The sequence below is a fragment of the Choloepus didactylus genome, chromosome 8 (genome assembly GCF_015220235.1).
Source record: "Choloepus didactylus isolate mChoDid1 chromosome 8, mChoDid1.pri, whole genome shotgun sequence".
NCBI lineage: Eukaryota > Metazoa > Chordata > Mammalia > Pilosa > Megalonychidae > Choloepus > Choloepus didactylus.
In genome coordinates this window covers 19,722,618-19,747,520 of record NC_051314.1, presented here as the reverse complement: position 1 = coordinate 19,747,520, position 24,903 = coordinate 19,722,618, and the positions used below count along the sequence as shown (strand labels likewise).

General features: G+C 41.8%; 1 protein-coding gene across 4 annotated transcripts in view; it reads right to left on the bottom strand.

Annotated features, from left to right (window-relative positions):
* The window catches only part of LARGE1 (LARGE xylosyl- and glucuronyltransferase 1), a 605,088-nt gene that overhangs the window by 428,959 nt on the left and 151,226 nt on the right, over positions 1-24,903 (bottom strand). For 2 of the 4 annotated variants that reach the window (XM_037848432.1, XM_037848433.1), the window contains exon 2: positions 19,975-20,162. The exons of 1 other annotated variant lie outside the window; for it this stretch is intronic. In XM_037848432.1, coding sequence (XP_037704360.1) covers positions 19,975-20,080 — 106 coding nt within the window. In that variant the 5' untranslated portion in view covers positions 20,081-20,162. Of the gene's footprint in view, positions 1-19,974; positions 20,163-24,903 lie in introns of those variants that run through there. One more of the 4 variants, XM_037848434.1, reaches the window with a different exon arrangement.

Sequence of the window (24,903 nt, the reverse complement as noted above, 5' to 3'; positions counted from 1 at the left end):
AAACCCACAGCCAGCATAGTACTCAATGGTGAGAGACTGAAAGCCTTCCCTCTAAGATCAGGAACAAGACAAGGATGCCCGCTGTCACCACTGTTATTCAACATTGTGCTGGAAGTGCTAGCCAGGGCAATCCGGCAAGACAAAGAAATAAAAGGCATCCAAATTGGAAAAGAAGAAGTAAAACTGTCATTGTTTGCAGATGATATGATCTTATATCTGGAAAACCCTGAGAAATCGACGATACAGCTACTACAGCTAATAACAAATTTAGCAAAGTAGCGGGATACAAGATTAATGCGCATAAGTCAGTAATGTTTCTATATGCTAGAAATGAACAAACTGAAGAGACACTCAAGAAAAAGATACCAGTTTTCAATAGCAACTAAAAAAATCAAGTACATAGGAATAAACTTAACCAAAGATGTAAAAGACCTATACAAAGAAAACTACATAACTCTACTAAAAGAAATAGAAGGGGACCTGAGAGATGGAAAAATATTCCATGTTCATGGATAGGAAGGCTAAATGTCATTAAGATGTCAATTCTACCCAAACTCATCTACAGATTCAATGCAATCCCAATCAAAATTCCAACAACCTACTTTGCAGACTTGGAAAAGCTAGTTATCAAATTTATTTGGAAAGGGAAGATGCCTCGAATTGCTAAAGACACTCTAAAAAAGAAAAAACAAAGTGGGAGGACTTATACTCCCTGACTTTGAAGCTTATTATAAAGCCACAGTGGTCAAAACAGCATGGTACTGGCACAAAGATAGACATATAGATCAATGGAATCGAATTGAGAATTCAGAGATAGACCCTCAGATCTATGGCCGACTGATCTTTGATAAGGCCCCCAAAGTCACTGAACTGTGTCATAATGGTCTATTCAACAAATGGGGCTCGGAGAGTTGGATATCCATATCCAAAAGAATGAAAGAGGACCCCTACCTCACACCCTACACAAAAATTAACTCAAAATGGACCACAGATCTCAATATAAAAGAAAGTACCATAAAACTCCTAGAAGATAATGTAGGAAAACATGTTCAAGACCTTGAATTAGGCGGCCACTTCCTAGACTTTACACCCAAAGCACAAGCAACAAAAGAAAAGATAGATAAATGGGAACTCCTCAAGCTTAGAAGTTTCTGCACCTCAAAGGAATTTCTCAAAAAGGTAAAGAGGCAGCCAACTCAATGGGAAAAAATTTTTGGAAACCATGTATCTGACAAAAGACTGATATCTTGCATATATAAAGAAATCCTACAACTCAATGACAATAGTACAGACAGCCCAATTATAAAATGGGCAAAAGATATGAAAAGACAGTTCTCTGAAGAGGAAATACAAATGGCCAAGAAACACATGAAAAAATGTTCAGCTTCACTAGCTATTAGAGAGATGCAAATTAAGACCACAATGAGATACCATCCATCCTATTAGAGTGGCTGCCACTAAACCAACAGGAAACTACAAATGCTGGAGGGGATGTGGAGAAATTGGAACTCTTATTCATTGTTGGTGGGACTGTATAATGGTTCAGCCACTCTGGAAGTCAGTCTGGCAGTTCCTTAGTAAAATACGTAATAGAGTTACCATTCGATCCAGCGATTGCACTTCTCGGTATATACCCGGAAGATCGGAAAGCAGTGACACGAACAGATATCTGCACGCCAATGTTCATAGCAGCATTATTCACAATTGCCAAGAGATGGAAACAAACCAAATGTCCTTCAACAGATGAGTGGATAAATAAAATGTGGTATATACACACGATGGAATGCTACGCGGCAGTAAGAAGGAACGATCTCGTGAAACATATGACAACATGGATGAACCTTGAAGACATAATGCTGAGCAAAATAAGCCAGGCACAAAAAGAGAAATATTATATGCTACCACTAATGTGAACTTTGAAAAATGTAAAACAAATGGTTTATAATGTAGAATGTAGGGGAACTAGCAATAGAGAGCAATTAAGGAAGGGGGAACAGTAATCCAAGAAGGACAGATATGCTATTTAACGTTCTGGGGATGCCCAGGAATGACTATGGTCTGTTAATTTCTGATGGATATAGTAGGAGCAAGTTCACAGAAATGTTGCTATATTATGTAACTTTCTTGGGGTAAAGTAGGAACAGATTGGAAGTAAAGCAGTTATCTTAGGTTAGTTGTCTTTTTCTTACTTCCTTGTTATGGTCTCTTTGAAATGTTCTTTTATTGTATGTTTTTTTTTTTTAATTTTTTTTTTCATACAGTTGATTTAAAAAAAGAGAGAAAGTTAAAAAAGAAAAAAAAAACAAGGAAAAAAATATGTAGAGCCCCCTTGAGGAGCCTGTGGAGAATGCAGGGGTATTGGCCTACCCCACCTCGATGGTTGCTAACATGACCACAGACATTGGGGACTGGTGGTTTGATGGGCTGGGCCCCCTACCATAGGTTTTACCCTTGGGAAGACAGTTGCTGCAAAGGAGAGGCTAGGCCTCCCTATAATTGTGCCTAAGAGCCTCCTCCTGAGTGCCTCTTTGTTGCTCGGATGTGGCCCTCTCTCTCTAGCTAAGCCAACTTGAAAGGTGAAATCACTGCCCTCCCCCCTACGTGGGATCAGACACCCAGGGGAGTGAATCTCCCTGGCAACGTGGAATATGACTCCCGGGGACGAATGTAGACCCGGCATCGTGGGACGGAGAACATCTTCTTGACCAAAAGGGGGATGTGAAAGAAATGAAATAAGCTTCAGTGGCAGAGAGATTCCAAAAGGAGCCGAGAGGTCACTCTGGTGGGCACTCTTACGCACAATTTAGACAACCCTTTTTAGGTTCTAAAGAATTGGGGTAGCTGGTGGTGGATACCTGAAACTAACAAACTACAACCCAGAACCCATGAATCTCGAAGACAGTTGTATAAAAATGTAGCTTATGAGGGGTGACAATGGGATTGGGAAAGCCATAAGGACCACACTCCACTTTGTCCAGTTTATGGATGGATGAGTAGAAATAGGGGAAGGAAACAAACAGACAAAGGTACCCAGTGTTCTTTTTTACTTCAATTGCTCTTTTTCACTCTAATTATTATTCTTGTTATTTTTGTGTGTGTGCTAATGAAGGTGTCAGGGATTGATTTAGGTGATGAATGTAGAACTATGTAATGGTACTGTGAACAATCGGAAGTACGATTTGTTTTGTATGACTGCGTGGTATGTGAATATATCTCAATAAAATGAAGATTAAAAAAAAAAAAGAGGCAAAGACAATATGCAATAAACAGTTCTCTTTCTGATTAGTATCTGCCACTGAAGGGGAAAGTGACGTAGATAATTGTCTCGGGCAGAGGAGGGGACCAAAAGGAAAAACAGATTCATTCTATTCAGAGAGCCATGTGAGCAGGTATATCTATTAAGAGACCAACTGTGGGAGTGAAATACAAAAATTCCATAAGGATCTCACTCTCTGACATCCTTACTTATCTGCCCTTTAATGCCACTCACCTCTGAGTGTTTACCTGAAACATGAAATTAAGCCCCGGGTGAGATCCTTGCCTCTCTCCAGAGGAGTCTCATTCCCTGCCGCCTTGGAATGGGTTCACGTGCGTGAGCTGCCTGTCTGAGTCCTGAGAAGCGCCTGGGTTCATTTCTGGACTGGTGACTTGAAGAACTCAAGAATTCAAAGTGTCCCTAATCACCCTGCATGAGCCAAGCACAGCATCCGGGAAGCATAAATCACAGGGACGGCTCTTGGAAAGGGAAGGTGAGGGCCCAGCCTCCGGCTCAGAATGGGCTGTCCCTGACGGGTCCTGGTCAGTGGATCCAACGGCCAACAGGGGAAGGCAACTGGCAGATAATCCGAAGAGGCAGGCAAGGAAAACAGACAGTCTAGAAAATAACAAAGGTTAACAGAACTGAGCCCACTTAGCCTGGAGAAGAAGTTTTGATCCAGTACATCTTCCAAGTATATATGAAGAGTCTGCCATACACCTGGAGATGACCAACTTTTCCCAAACCCTATGGAGAACTAAGCAGCAGGCAGTGACCTTACACAGAAATAGGAAAGAGACTGGGGATCAGGTCAGCTTCAGAGGCAAAAGGAACCTTAGTTCTACCACTTGCTAGCCGTGGAAACTTCAGCAAATTATTGAACTTCTCTGTGCCTCAGTTTCCTCATCTGCAAAATGGGAATAATATTAGTACCTACCTTGTAAGGCAAGCTCTGAGGAATAAATGAGTTAATAAAAGTAAAGGGCTTAGTGCTGGGTGCATAAAAAATGCTCAATAAGTGGCAGCTAATATTTTTCTTATTTTTCACACTTCAACACTAAATGAGCATCTACTGTTTTCCAGATATTGTACCAGAGACTCTTAAAAAATTCAGGACGACTAAGATAAGGTAAGACCTCACCATCCGAAGGTGAAGAAATCATAGAATAAATAATAGTGGCAACAACAGCTTATTCAGCACTCAGTACTTGCCAGGCACTTTCCTAAACAATTTACAACCATTATGATATTCAGTCTACAGAACAACCCTGTAAAGGAGGTAGATTCATGTCAATGACATGCAATTCAGTACAATAAGTGATCAATGGAACAATAAACAATATATTGCAGGGGCTAATATCTCCCTCAGGAACTTGATTTGAGGACTAAGAGTCAAATGTCAAAGAAGATACAGTCTAGAGAGAGGCTGCCCTGCAAGATAAATAGTAGATGCTCACTCAGGGCTGTCATCACCAAGCTGATTATTAAATCCAAGTTCCTGGGTCCAGCACGGAGGAGTCGCCCAGGCCAGTGCATCCTAGCCTGCCGGAAGATAAGGAGCACCTGAGGCACTTGTTAAATGGCCTCCTGGGCCATCACCCCACAGACTCGGATTTAGCAGGTCTGAGGCAGGGCCCTGGAACCTGTATTTTTCCCAAGTGCCCCATTTTTTTTAACAAATGCCCCAGGTGATTCATACCACATACCAAACTCTGGAACCAGAGATCTAGATTCCTCCTTATCAGCAGGAGGAAGAATTAACTCTGCTCAAGTTCCTCTTAACCCTCCAATAAGCAGATAAAGCCAAGTTCAGAATAAGCTTCCCAAGGAGGCAGGGAGGGAGGTAAAGGAGCAGTCAGAGCACAGGGTTCCAGTCCCATTCACCAAGGCCTGGAGGCTGGGCCCCACCTTCCCTTCCTGACCTCCTCCACCACTCTCTCCTTCTTTACTCTCCATCCACACCGATTTCTCCTTGCTGTTCTACAAAGACACCCAGCACTCTCTACTTCAGCTTCTTACATTCCCTGTTCCCTTTGAAATGTTTTTCCTCCTGATCCACCAGTCTCTCCTTAAATGTCACCCCATCAGAGAGGCGTGTCCAGACTGCCCTATGTCAAACAGCACTTCCCCTCCCCCATTCCTCCCCAAGCCTCCTCCCTGACACCTGCTCTTTCTATCCTCTCACTCTGATTTTTTTTTTGTAGTATTTAACACCACTTAACACTATGAACTTGTACGTTAATCAACTTTCTCCCTCCACTAGAAAGCAAGTTTCAGAAGAGGGAACATGTTGTTTGCAGCTTTATCCCCAGGGCCCTAGAATAGGGCCTGCCTGTGTTTGCTGAATGAATGAACAACCCTGAGTGATGCAACTAATTGCTCTGAAGCTTAGTTATCTCATCTCTGAAATGGGGAACCCACCTCTCTCCCTAATGGGGTTGTGGGGGTGCTTGTTGAAATGAACATGAGAAAGCTCATGTTTAATACTGCAGTGCTACCTTCTCAAATCTGCTACTAGCAGGTGCACTGGGGAGGATTCCTGCCTGGAACATCACTGCAAGCTTCAATACCCAACGCTGGCCTTGCTCCATCAAGGGAATTCATTGATTGGTATGAAATGGGGCATGGAGTGCCCTCTGCTGGAATAAGAGTGCCAACTATCCATTACATAAAGTTCCCACCCTAGAAAGGGAAGGAACTTCATCAGCATCGGGGTTCTTCAGAACGTACACGCTAAAACATTCAACTCTGTTGACTCCTTGAGTATGCTTTTCCTCCAAAAAGCATGGTCAGCCATGTACACAAAATGACTTTGTAAACCTACTCCGTGCTAGGCAGAGTGGGCTTCTGTTAATCCTCACCAAAAAACCCTGTCAAAAAGGTAACAGCATCCCTGATTTTGGAGAAGGCAAATTGGGACAAGAGAGGTTAAGTGACTCTGCAGGAACACACAGATTTTAAGGAAATTTGGGAATCAGAACTGGCCCAGCTACAGCCCCATAAGATGTCTTCTCTTATGGAAGTGACTGTACTTGTTATCAGAGGATGGCCCTTTTCTTTTCACTGCTCCTTAAAATTCTCACACAACAAGTGATTTATATGAAATAATTTAGTTTTCTCCAAAAACAGCCACTGCATCCACAATTAACTGCAGGCACAATTATGACCATGGCTAGAGTGTGTCTGGAAATCTTCCTCCCTGTTGCTTTCTGACTCCTGAAAGGAATGCTGCAAATGGCTGGGAATTTAAGTGGATAGAAATGAACAAATTTGACACTTGTCCTTTGTTTTGCCTTTTCTATTACTGAATGACAACAAAGAGGTCGCCAGCAAGCAGTGAATAAAGGGGTGACAGACTTCTAGGTGGTGGTTCCAAGTGACGCCACTGGCTGAACCAGTGGGCTCGGTTACATCACACTTACTGAAGTCTCAGTTTCCTCAGCTATAAAAGAGGGTTTTTTTTAATTTGGGCTAGGTGATTGCTTGCATCTCTCCCAGGATGTTATTCCAGGATTTGATGACAATACTAGAAGGATAAGAAAACTAATGTTTAAGGAACAACTGCCTTTCTACAACAGGCACTTTATTTCATCTTCATAACAACTGCATGAGTTAGGTATCATGCACCCCATTTCATGGAGAAGAAACTGACCTACAGGGAAGTTAAATAACTTTTCTATTGTCCCTCCATAATTTAAATGGTGTATGTGCCGGTTTGAATGTATTGTGTCCCCCAAATGCCATTATCTTTGTAGTCTTGTGGGGCAGAAGTTTTGTGCTGGTTAGATTTGCTTGGAATGTGCCCACCCAGCTGTGGGTGATGATTTTGATGAGATGTTCCCATGGAGGCGTGGCCCCGCCCATTCAGGGTGGGCCTTGATCAGTGGAGCCATATAAATGAGCTGACTGAAAGAGAGGGAACTGAGTGCAGCTGGGAGTGATGTTTTGAGGAGGAGCAAGCTTGCTGGAGAGGAACATCCTGGGAGAAAGCCATTTTGAAACCAGAACTTTGGAGCAGATGCCAGCCACATGCCTTCCCAGCTAACAGAGGTTTCCGGGACACCATCTGCCATCCTCCAGTGAAGGTACCTGATTACTGATGTGTTACCTTGGACACTTTATGGCCTTAAGACTGTAACTGTATAGCCAAATAAACCCCCATTTTATAAAAGCCTATCCATCTCTGGTGTTTTGAATTCTGCAGCATTAGCAAACTAGAACAGTGTAGCTAAAATTCAAGCTCAGGACTATGTGTCCCTTGGGGACATGTTCTACCCACCATCAACCCAGCCCTATTTAAAATCCTTGTGTAGTTTTCAAAGGTTTTACCTGCTTTGGTTGTAAGCCTGCCTAAGTGTTTCTGCTTTTAGGGAAGAAATAAAATGCAAATTGCATTAATGAATGAATCAAATTGTCTGCTTATATTGGTTACTGATAATCTTGCTAGCCAGGAAATTGGTTTGCCTTCTTGTCCAAGACAGCACCTTTTCACTTTTGTTTCAGAATTTGTGTTGTCCTGGAATTTGAGCATACTGGCTTTGAAATGCCAAAACTGGTTGTATCTATATCTGCAAGTTGTTAGGAAACAGTGTTGTGCAGGGGCCTCCATAGACAAGGGCTGCATTTGAGTGCCAGCTCCCTTACTCACTAGCTGGGTGAACTGTTACAGTTTTGATCTTTACATACCCCCAAAAATCATTTTCTTAAAGCTAACCCATTCCTATGGGTGTAAATCTACTGGAAATAAGACCTCTTGATGAGGTTACTTCAGTTAAGGCGTGGCCCAAAGTGGATCTTACTGGAGTCCTTTATAAACAGAAAGAATAGAGAGAGACAGACAGAGAGACAGACAGAGAGAGAAAGCCATGGAAGCAAGAAGCTGAAAGAAGCAAAACCTAGAAGAGAAGGGAGAGACCAGCAGATGCCACCATGTGCCCTGCCAGTGGCAGAGGGGCCAAGGATCACCAGCAACCTGTCTTCGGGAAGAAAGCATCACCTTGATGATGCCTTGATTTGGACATTTTTCTCAACTCAAAACTGTAAGCTTGTAAGCTAACATTGTTAGATGCAACGTATTTCATGGTATCTGCTTTCAGCAGCCTTGCAAACTAAAACAGTGACCTTGGTCAATCAATTCAACATCCTAAGCCTGTCTTCTCATTTGTAAACTGGGACAAGTGTGAAATTATTTGGAGGAATAAAGATAATATTTATCAAATCTCTAGCCCAGCACCTTGCAAGAAGAAACTAGAAGGTCCAAACTCAGTCTACCTGGGCCAGGAAGGCAAGGTCAACAAGCAACATAAACAGATACAGAAAGCATGTCACTTCCTTCTCGGTTCTGCTCTGTGTGAAACAACAGTGTGGGGGATGACACGAGCACTGTCCAAGGGGCCAGCCGCTACACAGCTCCAGCCAATGGCTGTTCTGAAAGAATGAGGGTCTGTTTTGCCAGATCTTTCCATTTCTTTCAAGGAAAGCCAGAAATCAGGATTTTTTAAATGGGCAATCTCCCAATTTTTAACTGTTAACAACTAATTCAAAAACAGTGAAAGCACAGTGCAAGCCAAAACCCAACACAACTACAGACCAAATGGACCCAACATCTTTTAAACAAGTGATAAATGGAAGCTATCCCTATCGTTTCTATTAAGGGTATACTTTAACTACAACTTAGTCCTTTCTGTGTTTCTGTATCTTCTACAGTACAATAAAAGTTTTCTTTCTTTTCCAGTCATGAGGATTTTATGAAGATGCATGTTTGTCTCGCCTAATGCAGATGGGAATATTATCCAATGTGGCTTGGTATCACTTTCAGGAAATAATATTGTTTCAATATCAACTGAAGTTATGTCATCAATTGAGTTCCAGTAGGAATACTGGTCTTCTTTCAAACTGATGAAAACACTCCTTCCGAATTAGGGTTTTATGAGCAAATTTCAGATCTTGGAGTTAGTGGTAGGTTAATACTTGCACACAGGGAATATCCGTCCAAAAGGTAAGTTATATCAGGAAGAAAAAAGGAAACATGATTAAACAGAAGTGTTAAACATGTATCCCAAATGCAAAGTTTCATGCTTAAAAAGCATTTGAATTTCAAAGTTAAACAGTATCATAGGTTTGTAAATTCCAAAGGACAATTCCTCTTGTCCAAAAAAGATACAAAACCTGCAAAATCTCTTCAAATTTGGGTGCTTATATAAGGAGCCTGATTTTCAGAAAAAAAAGCTTTTAATAATATAACACAGAAAAGTGAACAAATCATAAACAAAATTGATGAACTGTCACAAAGTGAACAGAGCTGTATAATCATCAAATGGGTCAAAAATAAATTATCAGCACCCCAAAACCTTCCTTGTGTCCTGCCCCAGTCTCTACTCACCCCAGTTCCCAACCACCTTCCCAAAGTTAAGCACTATCTGGATTCTTACTAGCCTAGATTAATTTTTGCCCATTTTTAAATTTCATATCATTAGAATAATATAGTATGCATTCTTTTGTGTCTGCCTTATTTTACTCAACACGGTCTATGAATATATTCATTTTCACTACCATATAGTACACCACCATATGAATATTCCACAATTTATTTCTTTATTTTACTGCTGATGGACATTTCATTTGTTTCCTGTTTGGCACTGTTACAAATAATACAGATGTGAACATTCTAGTACATGTGCACAAGTACATAGATTTCTCTCTGGTACATGATTAGAGGTAGAAATGGTAGGTCATGGGGTATGTTCAGCTGTAGTTAGTAACACCAAACAGTTTTCCGAAGTAATTATACAAACGTAAAAGATATATATCTATCATTTACTTAAAATTAGTAGATTTACTCAACCATCAACAGGTCTCTCTAAATGAAACCTACCCACTTAACTATATTTTTTTATTTTGGTAACATACATACAACACAAAATTTCCCATTTTAACCACTTGCTAGTATATAATTTGATGTTGTAATTACATTTACCATGCTGTGCTACCATCACTATCATCCTCTACCAACATTTTTCCATCACCCCAAATAGAAACTCTACCCATTAAGCAATACCTCCCATTTCCCCACCCTCTGGCTCCTGGTAACTGTAACCTATTTTCTGTCTCCATTAATTTGTAAATTCTAGGTGTATCATATAAGTGGAATCATATAATACTTGTCCTTTTAAGTCTGGCTTATTTCATTCAATACATGGTGTAGCATGTATCAGAACTTCATTTCTTTTTACAGCTGAGTAATATTCCATTGTGTGTGTGTGTGTGTGTGTGTGTGTGTGTGTGTGTATCTGTGTTTACCATATGTTGTTTACCCATTCATCTGTTGGACATGTGTGTTGTTTCCACCTTTTGACTATTGTGAATAATGCTGCTGTGAACATCAGTGTACAAACATCTGTGCAACGTTATGTTTTCAGTTTTGGGTATATACTTAGAAGTGGAATTAGTAGATACTTAGAAGTATATACAGGTTCATATGATAACAATATATTTAAATTTTTGAGGTACTGCCAAACTGTTTTCCACAGTGGCTGCACCATTTTCATATTTTCATCAATAATGTACAAGAGTTTCATTTTTTTTTCACATCCTCACCAACACTTACTATTTTCTGTTTTTTTTTTTTTTTTGAAATAAGAACCATCCTATTGTGTATGGGTTGGTATATCTCATTGTGGTTTTGATTTGCATTTCTTTATTGGCTAGTGATGTTGAGCACATTTTCATATACTTTTTAGGCATTTGTGTATCTTCTTTGGAGAAATATCTATTCAAGTTCTTGGCCCATTTTTCAATTCAATTGTCTTTTTGTTGTTGAGTTTTAGGAATTCTTTATATTTTCTGGATCTTACATCCTTATGAGATACATGGTTTCCAGATATTTTCTCCCATTCCATAGGTTGTCTTTTTTTATTATTATTTAAAATTACTTTATCAATTAAAAAAAAAACAAAAACTTCCAAACAAAGCAAAGCAAAGCAATGGGAAAAACAAATATCCTTAAATAACTTTATTCCTTCCAATATACTCCTACCATACCAAAAGAAAATCAACGAAACCATAGTCACACCTGAGCATTCCCAGGCTGTCTTGAAGACATGAGGCAGAAACTGTCCTGCATGTTTTATAAACAGGTGGCATTTTTCAACCAAGCACATGCCATTCAGTTTTCTGTTGATTACACCACTGTATAAAACAGCAACACTGGTGGTGGTGGTGGGGGGGGGGGGGCACGCAAATGATTGTTGTACAATCTGTTATACTTTGATGGTCTTATTTGAGATAATTGGTGTAAGAATCTTGACTTTTTTTAACATTTGGAAACATTGAATAAAAATGAAAATTACAAAAAGAAAAAAAGAGGTTGTCTTTTTACTTTCTTGGTAAAATCCACTGATGCACATTTTTTTATATATATATACTCCAATTTACCTATTTTTTCTTTTGTTGTTCATGCTTTTGGTACAAAAATCTAAGAATCTATTGCCTAATACAAAGTCCTGAAGATACTCCCCTATGTTTTCTATGAAGGGTTTTATAGTTTTAGCTCTTATATTTAGGTCGTGCTGAGTTAATTTTTGTATACAGTGTGAGCTAGAGGTCTACTTTCATTCTTTCTCAAGTGGATATCCAGTTTTCCCAGAACCATTTGTAGGATCACCTGCTTTACTTTTGTTAAATCAGTATCTGGCATCAAAAATAAATGGAATCTCTTTAAGACCAGGACCCACAGCAATCCTGGGCTTTTCTTTTCAGAAAACCTTAACCTATCATTGGTTACTTATTAAACATCTATTAATACACACAGTATCATGGTCTCAAATTGTTCCAATGAATCCATCTGAGTATAATGCCTCCTTCATGAGCTCTAAGCCCTGCTGAATATTTACATATCATATTAAAATTATAGAACCCAAACGCCTAAAGCAGGGTAAGATGCCCCTATAAGAAAGTGAATGATACAACATCCGTTTGCTTTTTCTCTAAAGGACCAGAAAGGGATGGAGGGCATGTGGGAAAATGGAGCTGGGCTGGGGTAAGATAGGCCAAATAATGGCCCCCAAGGATGTCTACATCCTGGTCCCCAGAACCTATAACTATGTTACCTTACTATGGTAAATGGGATTTTGCAGATGATAAAGTTAAAGATCTCGAGATGATTATCCTGGATTATTGGGATGAGCCTGACGTAATCATGGGGGTCCTTGTAAGAGGGAGGCAGGAGGGTCAGAGTTGGGGAAGGAGATGTGAGGATGGAAGCACAGGTCGGAGTTAGTGCTGGAGTTAGAGTTGGAGAGTGAGGTGCAGATGCTCTGCTCCTGGCTTTGAAGATAGACGAAGGGGCCGTAAGGCAAGAAATGCAGGTGGTAGCTTCCAGAAGCTGAAAAGGGCAAGGAAATAAGACTCTCCCCTGGAACCTCTAGAAGGAAAGCAGCCCTGCCAATACCTGGATTTGGGGACTTCTAGCCCCAGAATTATGAGATAATAAATTTGTGTTTTTAAAGCCACTAAATTTGTGTTGGTTTGTAAGAGCAGCAATAGAAAACCAGTACAAGTGGGTAAGGGATTCCTGGTCCACAACTGTTTCCATGAGCTCTTTCAGGAGATGCAGCTGCGTGGTACATCAGGCTCATTTACTCAGCCCCAACTACATGGCCGTTATTATTTTAAGATTGAAGGCTGGGTGTAAGAAAAATAGAAGTCACCTTAGCAACCATCTCATGGCCAAATAAAATTGTGATAGACTCCAACTGAGCTCTTAGATTCCAAGATCTTTAGGAAGCTCTTTTTTTTTTTTTTTTTTTTGGCCCAAAGGTAAGAACCACAGACACATGCAACCCCACTGTGTTCTGAGGCTTGAGCGCCACTGGAAGCTCTTATTCTTTATAGGTTCTGCTCCCGTTCAGCACTAATAGCCATTAGGCGCTGGCGAAGAAAGCTCCTCATTTTTGATTCATTTAAAAAAAGAAAAAAAAGCAATAGAACTTTTACATTGCACTCTTCATTTCATTTTGCATTCAGCATCCTGTGTTCTTATAATCCATAATATCCTTATTAAGTGATACATTTGGACCATTGGCAGGAAGGCAAAATGGGTTTTGCTGCCATCAAAGCTGCCACACAGCCTAGCCTCAGGGGACACTGATACCCTCAGCAAATTACTCACTAGCACCTTGCACAGTCTGAGCTCACAAACCTCCCAGCACATTCTCTGGAATGGTGGATGGGAGGAGCAGGGACAAGTCTGGGGAATTAATCAGTTTTGGACAAGATCTACTTGGATAAATCCCACCCCGCCACACACACACATTTCCCCTATTTCACTGCACATATGCCCCATAATTCCCATAATGGTAAAGCAAATTAAAAGCTTTAAACCTGTAATACCATCATTCTCACTGCAACTCTGCAAACTGGTCAAATGTCAGAACCCCATTTCTTTCTGTTGAGACTTCCTGTGATGACTTCCAAGCACATTCATTTTGGGAGTTTGCGTTGATAAGAATGGAACCAACAATGAACCAAGGCTTCAGGAATGACAAGACATGGTTGCAAACTGAAATTGTTTCAGAAATTAATATCCTGTGCCTGTTTATGGCACTGGTTTTAAATGTTCAGGACTCTGCATCCTCTGAAAACATTTGCTTTTAAATAACACCCACGCCCCTCACTGCCCCTGCCATGACAATGGGAAGCTTTGGCACCGAGTCTATTTTGAAGTACCAGAAGGGAGCATGGGAGAACAATTTTTCTGAATGGCTGAAAAGAACACTTACCCACATGCTGATAACTCAATAACAGCTGAACACAGTTTGGTGGGCTTGAAGGTGAAGAATCACACCTCACAATAAAACTCACCTGCCCATGAGGAATGGTGATTGAGAGAAAATAATAGGCATGATACAAATTCAACCAGTACTACAGCTTAGCATGTTACTCAAGTCCCAAAAGTTAAGATCATGACCACAAGGAAGGAGGGACTCCAGGAGCCTGCCATCTTCAGGTTTCAAAACCACAGGTGCCCAGAGCCTTTACCCACCAGCTGACCCACCTACCTCAAAATCCAGGAGCCTTTCCAGTAAACATTTACTAAAGAACCATTAAGAGTGGAGTGCTCCATTAGGCACTGGGAATGTAAAAATGAATAAATCAGCCCTTTCCTTGCCTCAAGAAATGCACAGGCCAGTGGTTAGAAAGACACCAAACAACTAAAACATCACTTGAGTGCTGTCACAGACGTTTCCAATTGGGATCAGACATTATAGGAAAATGCCTTCTCCTGGGAAGATGACATGACATTGAATATGGCATTGAGAGCGTTGGCTGGCAGGAAGGGCTAACAAAAGGAGAACTGTATACTGGGCAGAAGGAATAAAAGAGCAAAAATTCAGAAGCAGAAAAGTAGAGTTTTTCTCAGGTAGCTCAATGACGAACTATCCTGAGGGAAGACAGAAATTTTAAGCTGGGAAAGGGCTATGAAAGATTTCAAAGCCAGACTAAGGAGGATGGAATTAATCCAGGAGGCAATGTGAGAGCTGTCAGTACACAAATTGGCCTGAGATGGACACACTTATTCCCTCATACATTCATTCAACAAACATCTGAGGACCAACTCTTTCTGGCACTATAGAAGATGCTAGAAAGAGAGACAAACATAATAGAACCGGTCCTTTCTCTCTTGAAGTCTGTAAATCAGTAGTGAAGACAGATGATTATAAAACCAAGAAAAACAGTCATGACTATTGGGAAGGGAGAAGTACAAGGAGTAGGGGAGCCTGTAGCCGAAGAAACCAACAGAAGGGCCAGGGGCAATAGTGTCTTAAGCTGAGCCCAGAGGATTTAAGTTCTTCAGGCCAAGAAGGGGAAGGGAGCTGGAGAATGAGCCATGAGTGTCCTGGGGAAAGGACACAGCATGTGAGAAGATCAGAGGCCAGAGAGGATCAAGCACACAAGTATCTGGAAGAAGTCCAGTAGGGCAGGCAGAGGATGCACGGGAAACAATAAGCAATGGAGCCAAAGAGGCAGACGTGATTTAGTACAGCTCTGGTTCCTCTCTGGAGGACGGAGCAGATGTGTGAGTGACCAGTTTCCAGGCTGTTTTTGATCCTGATCAAAAAGGATGAATGGCTGAGTCAGGACAATAGCAGTGAAGGAAAGGAAATAAAGATACAGATGCAAGAGGCCAAGATCAGATTTCAAGAGGGTGTAAAGGTCAAGTGATGCAGGGAATGAAGGAGAAGGAAGAGAACAGCTACACCAAGGTTTAGAGTTTGGAGAACAAGTAGCTGGGAATGATGTCACCTGGGATGGTAAAAGAAGAAAGAGACTTGGGAAGAAATCAAGCAATGAGCTGTTTTTAGGTGCTTGAGAGTTAAAGTAACAACAGAAAACATCCAGAGTAGCATCCTCGACCAATGGTCATTTGGCCTTTGACCCAACAGCTCCCGGCATGGGGATCTCAGGCACTCCAATGCCTGACAAATTTAATATAAGAAGTCAGCGTGCTTTCTTAGACTGAGTCAACACCTGCTTCCCCATAACTTTTATGCATTGTTCTGGGTTCCACACTTGGAAGCAAATCAAAATTAAACCTACTCCCTCTTCCTGTAATACGTCCCCTCGGACTTCCTTTCTTCATAATTTGCTGGATTCTGGTCATTTCCAAATCACATCCAGATGCTTAGAATCATAAACTTGGAGAAGTTCAGTGTGCCAATAGATGGGCTTCATTTTATAACTCCTTTATTTCCCAAAGGTGGAGATATGGCCTGGAAAGAGCCGTGCCCACACTCCCAGCACCTCTGGCTGAGCTGGCTTTAGAGCCTGGTCAGTGCTCTCTCAAAATCCCACACTGCCACATGCACCCTCACTCCAAAGCCGTATGCCGGGAGCAGCCGCATCTCAGAGGGAGCTCTTGGCTCTGCTCTCGGGAGAACCACTGAAATTAAAAAGCATTGAAAAATAAATAAACCCACATAAAGTATGAATAGCATTTCTAGGAATGCAGACAGCAACTCTGCCCCTTATTTATAGCTTCATCTGCCTTGAAACAGAAAACTCGAGTGTGTCAATAAATGGATTGTAAAGTTGTTATGTTTAACTACAGAGAGGGAATGTCTCCACAGGCCTTTTCGGAACAGCACTGAAGTCTGTGGCAGCTGGCGGGGAGCCCCATGGAGGTAGCCTTTGGCTCCTGATACATACTCAGCCTTTTCTAGAGCCTCAGGATCTCGGGGTCAGCAGGGATCAAGGAGGTTGTCTTGTCCAATTGCCCCTGATGCTCAACTTCCTCCCACAGTGCTGGCCTGCTGTTTGCACATCTCTCGTGCAGGGTACTTCACTCTCTCCCTGGGCAGCTCATTCCAGCACTGGACAGAATGAGCCTCATCATAATGAGCTTGACATCTGGTTTCCTGCCACATCCCTCCATAGATTCAGGAGCCATCAGAGCAATCTTGATCGCTCTTTCGGGTGACAGCTCTTTGAGTGTTTGTTGAAGCTGTTCATGTACACCTTGAGCCTCTGCTTCTCCAAGGTAAACACGCCCAATTCTTTCCACTATTTCCAATGTAACAAGGTTTGAACTGGCCCTGTCATTCACCTAGTTTTCTCCTAAGCATGCTGAATTGCGTAAATTGTTCTTAAAGTACAGAGTCCAGAAATGAATGCAGTGGCCCAGCTGCAGACTAGCTGTAAAAGAAATCTGTCATCTTTGTCCTTCTAGCTGGAATATCTCTGAAAATGTGCTCACATCACAGCTTTTCAGTCAAGACTCCTCCAATGTTGTGATATGGCCCCAAGGGGAGGATTAATTCTTATCTATCATGTTGATAGATATAGAACCTACAATCAGTCTGTGCACGCTGCCCAGAAGTATTTTCTTGATTTTATTAGTGTCCCTATGCTGGTTTGTATATATTATGTCCCCCAGAAAAAGCCATGTGTTTGATGCAATCTTGTGGGAGCAGATGTATTAGTGTTGATCAGGTTGGAACCTTTTGATTGCTTCCATGGAGATGTGACTAGTAACACCTTTGATTAGGGTGCAACCTGTTGATGAGATTGTTTTCATGGAGGTGTAGCCTCACCCATTCAGCTTGGGTCTTGAGTTAATTACTGGAGCCCAATAAAAGCTCAGAAACAGAAGGACTACAGAGCTGGGGCTGAGGCAGACATTTTGAAGATGGCTGTTGGAAGCTGACGCTGACATTTTGGAGAACGCCATTTTGAAACGTAACCTGGGAGTAAGCAGACGCCAGCCACGTGCCTTCCCAGCTAACAGAGGTTTTCCAGACGCCACTGGCCATCGTCCAGTGAAGGTACCCTATTGTTGATGCCTTACCTTGTACAGTTTATGGCCTTAAGACCGTAACTTTGTAACCAAATAAACCCCCTTTATAAAAGCCAATCCATTTCTGGTGTTTTGCAAAATGGCAGCATTAGCAAACCAAAACAGTCCCATAGTCTCTCTGCCAGTTAAAATCACTGAGCATATAGTTACTCCATTAGCCAGGGCTGGGCAAGGTAGTATGATGTTGGAAAGCACCCTGCAAATTCACATTAACCATTACTAAGCATAGCCAGTTGCAAAATTTTCATAATCCACATCAACTTCTAGCCTCTCTTCTTTGGGAAATGTCACCATTTGCCTTCAGGGGCCACCCCTCCCCGAATCTCAGTCACGGGTTCCAGGGAGGGTTAGCACTCTGGCAATCCACCCCTATCCCATAACCACTAACAGGCGCATAGCTGGGGGCTGGCTAAAATGTACCAGCTTCTCTCAGCAGTCTCCCCCAACCACAGCGAATGGTTTCAGAGCACAGTCAGTAGCAATGCTGGGGAATTAAAGGGATCAAGTCTTCTTTCTACTGCGACTCTTGAGGATAGAACAGATGCCTACAAAGGGGCAGCTTGAAGCGTCTGTTCTATCCTCAACAGTTCCAGAAAGAAAACAAGAGCAAAGAGAAGGAGGAAGATTGGGCTACAAAAACATCATTGGAGCTCCTGGATTCCACCCTACCTGAAGCCTGCTCTACCTTTGAACTTACTACTTATATTAGCCCCCAATTTCCTTTTAGCCAAAATCAGTGTGAGTTTGGTTTCTGTTAGTGAACACAAATCAAAATTCTACCACTCACACAAGACCCCTGCACAAAAAATGCCTCGGGATATTTTGTCAATCCCCGTGCTAAAGTCTATTACCTCATCAAAGCCCCAGTCTACAGAATAGTATAATAGTTAAAAGCTTGAGCTCTAGAGTACAATTCAGGCTCTATCTTGGCTGGTTTTGGAGCCTTGGAAGATCACTCAAGTTAACCTATCTCGCCTACAGATCTGTAAAATGGCTATAATATTTGTACCTATTACACAGAATTACTATGAAGAAAGTGAAAACATGTCAAGTCCCTCTAACAAGGCCTACCACACAGAGATGCTGAAAATACCAGCGGTTTATATGGTTGTCATCATCACCATCCCTGCTGGTGTTAGTCCACCTCCATGGAAGAAAGCCTCCTTCTCTCTCTCCTAGGATCCACATCAGCTCACCTTCCTCCCTCTGACCCCTTGGACAAAAACTGACCATTCACTGCCAAGGTGTAATTCACCCTATCTCAATGCTTCGGTGGAAGCTGTGGCTTCTCTGGGGGCGCTGCTGCGGGACGGTGACAGGCTGCTGCCCAGGCCTCCGCGCTGGGCCGAGAATCACGAGCTCGTCACGGTCTGCCTGGCACACAGTTCCACCTTGTTTATACTCAGTCTAGCGAACTCGGGGCAAATCTCAAAAAGTGAAGTGGAACTCCTAATTAAAAGGTAGCCTTGAGCTGGCAATAAAATTATGCATAAAGGAAATGTTTAAAAACACAGTAGTGACTTCCTCAGAGTCAAATTTACATTTGAAATCTTTTTTTTTTAAAGAAAGTTTGCTTTTCAACACTTCCATTTCTTCCCTCCCTGAAGCTTAGGAAACCATCTTTGATCCGCAAACACATTGTAGTACATTTGAAATTGGAGGCTGGAAAAATGGCAAGTCTTATCTTTTCCACTTATTTCAGGAGGGTGGTAGGAATTATTATACGTTTTTATTTGTTTGAGGAGGGTAACTCCTCTGTTGTGTTCCCGCACTTGACCTGTCAGTAACACTGGTCATCTGTCACTCCCAGCCCAGGCCTGACAGCTCCAACAAACCCCTCCCACAGCACCCAGGCTTGCCTCTATCACAACATGCTGTGCAAGGTGCAGCAATCACCTGTTAACCCCCTCCTCTAGTGCAGGCATCTCTATAGTTTCAGTTCCTGGTTTAGCTTAGATGTTAAACATCACATCACCAACAAAATGTTGCATGTGTGAATAAATGAATGCATAGACAGAAGAATGAATGAAACATCTGGCTGTATGAATAGCTAAGTAATTCCTCCAGGACCCAACTTTTTCCCCATGATGGTCAGAGAAATCAACTTGGCAAAACCTATATCTGATATCTGTAAAACCACCACCCAACCACTGAATCAGGGTGCACCTTATGTTGCATTTGTTTTGATCTTTTTCTTTTTCTCTCCTGGCATTACTGCCTGCCTTCAGCCACCTGTGTAGCTGCAGGCAGGTCACTTGCTGTGACTTGGCATCAATTCTCTATTGTTTTACAAAATGGAAAGCAGGAATTAGACAGTTTTGCAATTCTTTCCCTCCTTTCTTTTCACTCTAGCTTCAGTTCTTACCTTCGAAGCTCCCAGCAAACAAGTAAATCCAGGTGATGGCTGGGATGCAGAGAAGAGTCAGAGAGGCAGCCAGGAATTTCCGTCTCCCTCTGCAGATTCCCAGCATCCTCCCAGAAGTGGCAATCCCTAATCCCAGCGCCGTTTCTCTATCCAGAGCATGAAGTCCTCAGTCTCCCTCATAGTACTTCCTGAAAGCAAGAGCAAAGAGGAAAGATTGAGTTCTTAGCACTATAAATGAATGCAAATTGTGCAAGAGGAATATCTCATAGGTCCTGGAAGTATTCAACTCATCTGCCATTTCCTGCTAGGCTTGTATCCCAAGGGATGACACTGCAGTCTTGCAGTCTATCAAAATATGACAGTTCTTTAAAAAAGAACTATATAAATATATATAGAGAGAGAGAGACAGAGAGAGAGAGAGAGGCTCTTTCTTTCTCATACGTGTCTTTTACAGTATAGGTTAGTTCTGAGGCCTGACCTAAACCAGTTATTAAAGGAGCATTTAGTTAGCATCTTTTACGTACCAAGCACTAACCAGGTGCTATGTTTCCAAAGAATCTGAGAACAAGTGTTGGAGACAAAGAACTCAGTCTAGTGAGAGAGACCAACACAAAACATCCATAGGATCCCCATGATAAGTGACAATTGAGATTTGCACAAACAGTTGTGGAAGTGCAGACGAAGGAGCCGACTGATCCGTGTACCCTCAAGAAGGCCTCGCAGAACAGATCCTGTGTTCCAGTGTTCCAGGCAGAGAGAAATGCAGGAGGCCGCAGGGCAGACTCAACAAGCACAGGCAAAGCAAAGGAGATAGGAAAGCTTGCGACATCCAACTGCCGGAGGCCAGTCACCGCTGAAAACCTACAAACACTCACGGGGGGCTGCTTACATAGCTTCCAACCTTCAATATGGACGGCATCCAGAAAAGCATGGGAACAATTAAAATGTGCAGAAAATGGAAAGGAGCAAACAAATATTTTATAAACAGCCTGCACAGGAAATGTCATTAGACCACAACAGAAGCCAGGCCATGGCATGTTAAAAGAAGAGTGAGAAAGTCAATAGGGATGGAGTAGAAGGTCCAAAATCTTTCACCTGAGTATTTGACTAGGAAATTGTGGAAGTTATTAACAAGTTAAAAAACCAAAAGACTGTGTGACCTCATCTCCACCCACTGCCCGACAGAGATGTCAAGTGGGCTCTATATAAGTGAAGAAGGAAGTCCAAGCAGCACCTTCCACTGACTCAAGCAGCTATAAAAGTCTTCAGAATCCTAAAGAATGGAAGACCATAAAATCACTGGTATGGGTGTTCTCTTCTATCTTCCCCCTGTTGAACTCTTATGCCCCATTTGACGATGGCCTGCTTTCCCAATGGGTCATGGCTTTGCCAGAAGACAGCCACCCCCTCGATTCATCTTGCCTTCCCCAAGACCTGGTGCCTGTCACCTGCTGGTACCTAATAACTGTCTATTAAATGAATAAATGGAATCAGAGTCTAACCAAAAGTAACCAACCCTCTTAAGCTTCAGGAGTTGTTGTTTCGCAAGTTGCTGGCAATCAACACCTACTGGAGCCGATCTCAACTGTCAAGGCTGGTTTTTCGCCCCCAGTCACTCCAACAGGATTTTCTAAATGGTCCTTTTTTGAAACAGATGAAAGACCACAGGCCTTGAGGGCCTAGACTTGAAAGTAAAACCAAAAGAGCAAACTTTCCTTAAACAAAGGATGTTGACTTGAGAAAAGTCACCCACTAGGGAAATTTTCCCTTCTAATGAAATAGAAACAAACCCTACACATAAACTGCCAGTCACAGAGAATGAGAATCACAAAAACACGTGGAGTCTCCCAGGAGAAGGGAGAGTAGGGCAAGAGGGCTGCAATGGTAAACAGATCTGGATTCAAAGCCAGGTGTCACCCTCGATTAGCTGTAACCTTGGGCAAGTCCTCTGTCTCTGGGTAAGCTTCATTTTGTTCATTTATAAAATGGGATGATGCCCTCTTGGCAGGTTGTTACCTGAGCTCAAAGAGAAAGCCTTTGAATAAGTGACCAACAAAGACTCATCAAGCACGTGGCAGGGGTGAGCCCCCCATTCCTGAGGGCAGAGGAGCAACCCCACTCCTGTCCTCATCTCGTCCCTCCTCCCCATGTCCCTCCCTCCATAGTGTCTGGGGGAAAACAGATCCCAACAGTAGGTACTGACTGACGGATGCACAGCTGACTGCAATCTGAAGGACCCCACTATTCAATTCTCCCTCAGGAGGAACCACCACCTGAAAATTACAAATTGTTTTGTTTTGTTTTATTTACAGTTCACTATAATAACAATAGTAAAGACAACTAGTAGTGAGTAGTGCTTATTATGTATCAGGCACTTGTCTAGCTTTTTACATATAATTGCTTGTTTAATTACCAAAATAACCTATGAGGTAGGTACTATTTTTAATCACCATTTTACAGACGAGAAAACTAAGGCCGACAGATGTTACTTAACTGGCCAAAGGTTACAGAGCTAGTGAGGGGCACATGTCCGTCAGGCTCTCCCTTAGTAACTGGTACTACGAACTCTTGCCAGGGGCATTTTTTCCTTCTGGGCTAACCTAAATACTTCATACTGAACCTGAAGATTATTTCCTTCGCAAGGTCGAATATATCATAACTGTTTACTCCCATTCCAAAGATAGTAGGTAGACAGAAATATAATTGGAAAACTATAGATGAATTTAGACTTTAGGGGAAAGTAGGAAGATGAGAGATGAACTCAGCTGGTATTAGTACCTAAATAACATTTTTTAAAAATCTTCAAAATACATATTTTCCTCCTTTCCTACCTCCACCTGCAAAAGTTAATTTCAGCTTGCACAATTTGTAAACAGTTTTAAAACAGTCTAGGGTGGTTTGCCTTTTATGATAACATTGGCATCTGAAATTTGAAATTAAACCCAGCAGGTAAAAATATTCCCTCCTGGATTTGACTTTTAAATGACATCTCTGTGCACTAAATACACATTTTAAAGAAAAAAAAATTCTCAATTTATATCAGAAGTTACTACAGGAAGTCAATACAGGAATCAACACATGAAGAAAAAAAGCAGCAAGGAACAGCAAGTGAGCTGGAAATTACATCCCAAACATGTGCAAATGTTGATGCAAAACCTGGCCTTCCTCCATGCTGATTCTTGAAAAGAACTCCCCACCTGCTAACCCAGGGGTCTAAGGTCATCCCTAAAGCCCCCTCTCAATGCAAACACCCAATACATTGGCCACTCCTGTCAATTGCTTCACAAACATCTCCTCCATCTGTCTCCTCCGTCATGTAACCAATAAAATCCACATATATGAGGAACATTGTATGACCCATAAAAATTATCACGATATGTTAAGCTACAAAACTAGAATCTAAAGCTGAATGTATAATGTAATCATGAGTATCTTTCAATCCTATGTAATAAATTGTATATACCTCTATAAATACCCACATATTACATAAGTATATCTAAAAAGGCATAAATGTTGAAAGTTATTTCAATATATATGAATATGAATTTCTCCCAAATTTCCTACAAGGAGCTTTTATAATTTAAAAATTATTCAAAAGCTTAAATTATTCTTCTTCTTACCATAGTGCTTGCAATTCAACATTCCTTGGCAGAGATATATGGTATACAATGAGTTAGCTTTAATTTACACACTAGGTGCACTTAGTTAACATCTGTGATATCCTAATTGGGAATACACCCTCCGGGATGGCTGGTTACCACTTGAAAGACTCCAGTCAGAAACGCACAGTGCAACTGCTATGCTCCAAGCTATCTCTCGCCAACATCAGAGGTTCTGTTTTAATTAGCATCATAGATGTCAGAAATGGATTTTCATTGGTGTTCAAGATGTGTGGATTGTCTACAAACATTGTACAGGTGCTTACATGAAAAGAGAAAAAGAATCTAGGGGACCCAAGGGCCCAAACCCTTCAGAATCTAATTGATCCCAAAGTGATCCTAAATGTACATGACAAATAGAGTACTGGGTTCTAAAAAGATTGGCTGGATCCTGCCACTCACATATAGACATCCCTGTCTGGAGTGAAGCTTTCTTGCAAGATGCTATCTGTTTCAGTTTGCTAATGCTGCCATTAAGCAAAATACCAGAAACAGGTTGGATTTTATAAAAGGGGTTTATTTAGTTACAAAGTTACAGTCTTAAGGCCATAAAGTATCCATGGTAATGCATCAACAATCCGGTGCCTTCACTGTAGGATGGCCAATGGTGTCCGGAAAACCTCTGTTAGCTGGGAAGGCATGTGGCTGGCATCTGCTCCAAGTTCTGGTTTCAAAATGGCTTTCTCCCAGGATGTTCCTCTCTAGGCCACAGCTCTTCTTCAAAACGTCACCCTCAGTTGCTCTTGGAGCATTTGTCCTCTCTTAGCTTCTCTGGAGCAAGAGTCTTCTTTCAATGGCCATCTTCAAACTGTCTCTCATCTCTGGCTCCTCTCTCAGCTCCTGTGCATTCTTCAAAGTGTCCCTCTTGGCTGTAGAAAGCTCGCTCCTTCTGTCTGAGCTTATATAGTGCTCTAGAAAACTAATCAAAGCCCATGCTGAATGGACAGGGCCACACCTCCATGAAAATTATCCAATCAGAGTTATCACCTACAGTTGGGCGGGGTGCATCTCCATGGAAACAACCTAATCCAAACATTCCAACTTAATCAACACTAATGTCTGCCCCCACAAGATTGCATCAGAGAACATGGCTTTTTCTGGGGGACATAATATATACAAACCAGTACACTATCCAAGTACCCAAGAGGACAGAGAGCTGGGACCTCACTGAACTTATAAAACAGGTCCCACCTGCTAACAAACACGTGATAATGTGGCAGCCCTGCTTCCAAGGCTGGGCTTTCACTGAAACGTTCTGCCTGGAAGCAAA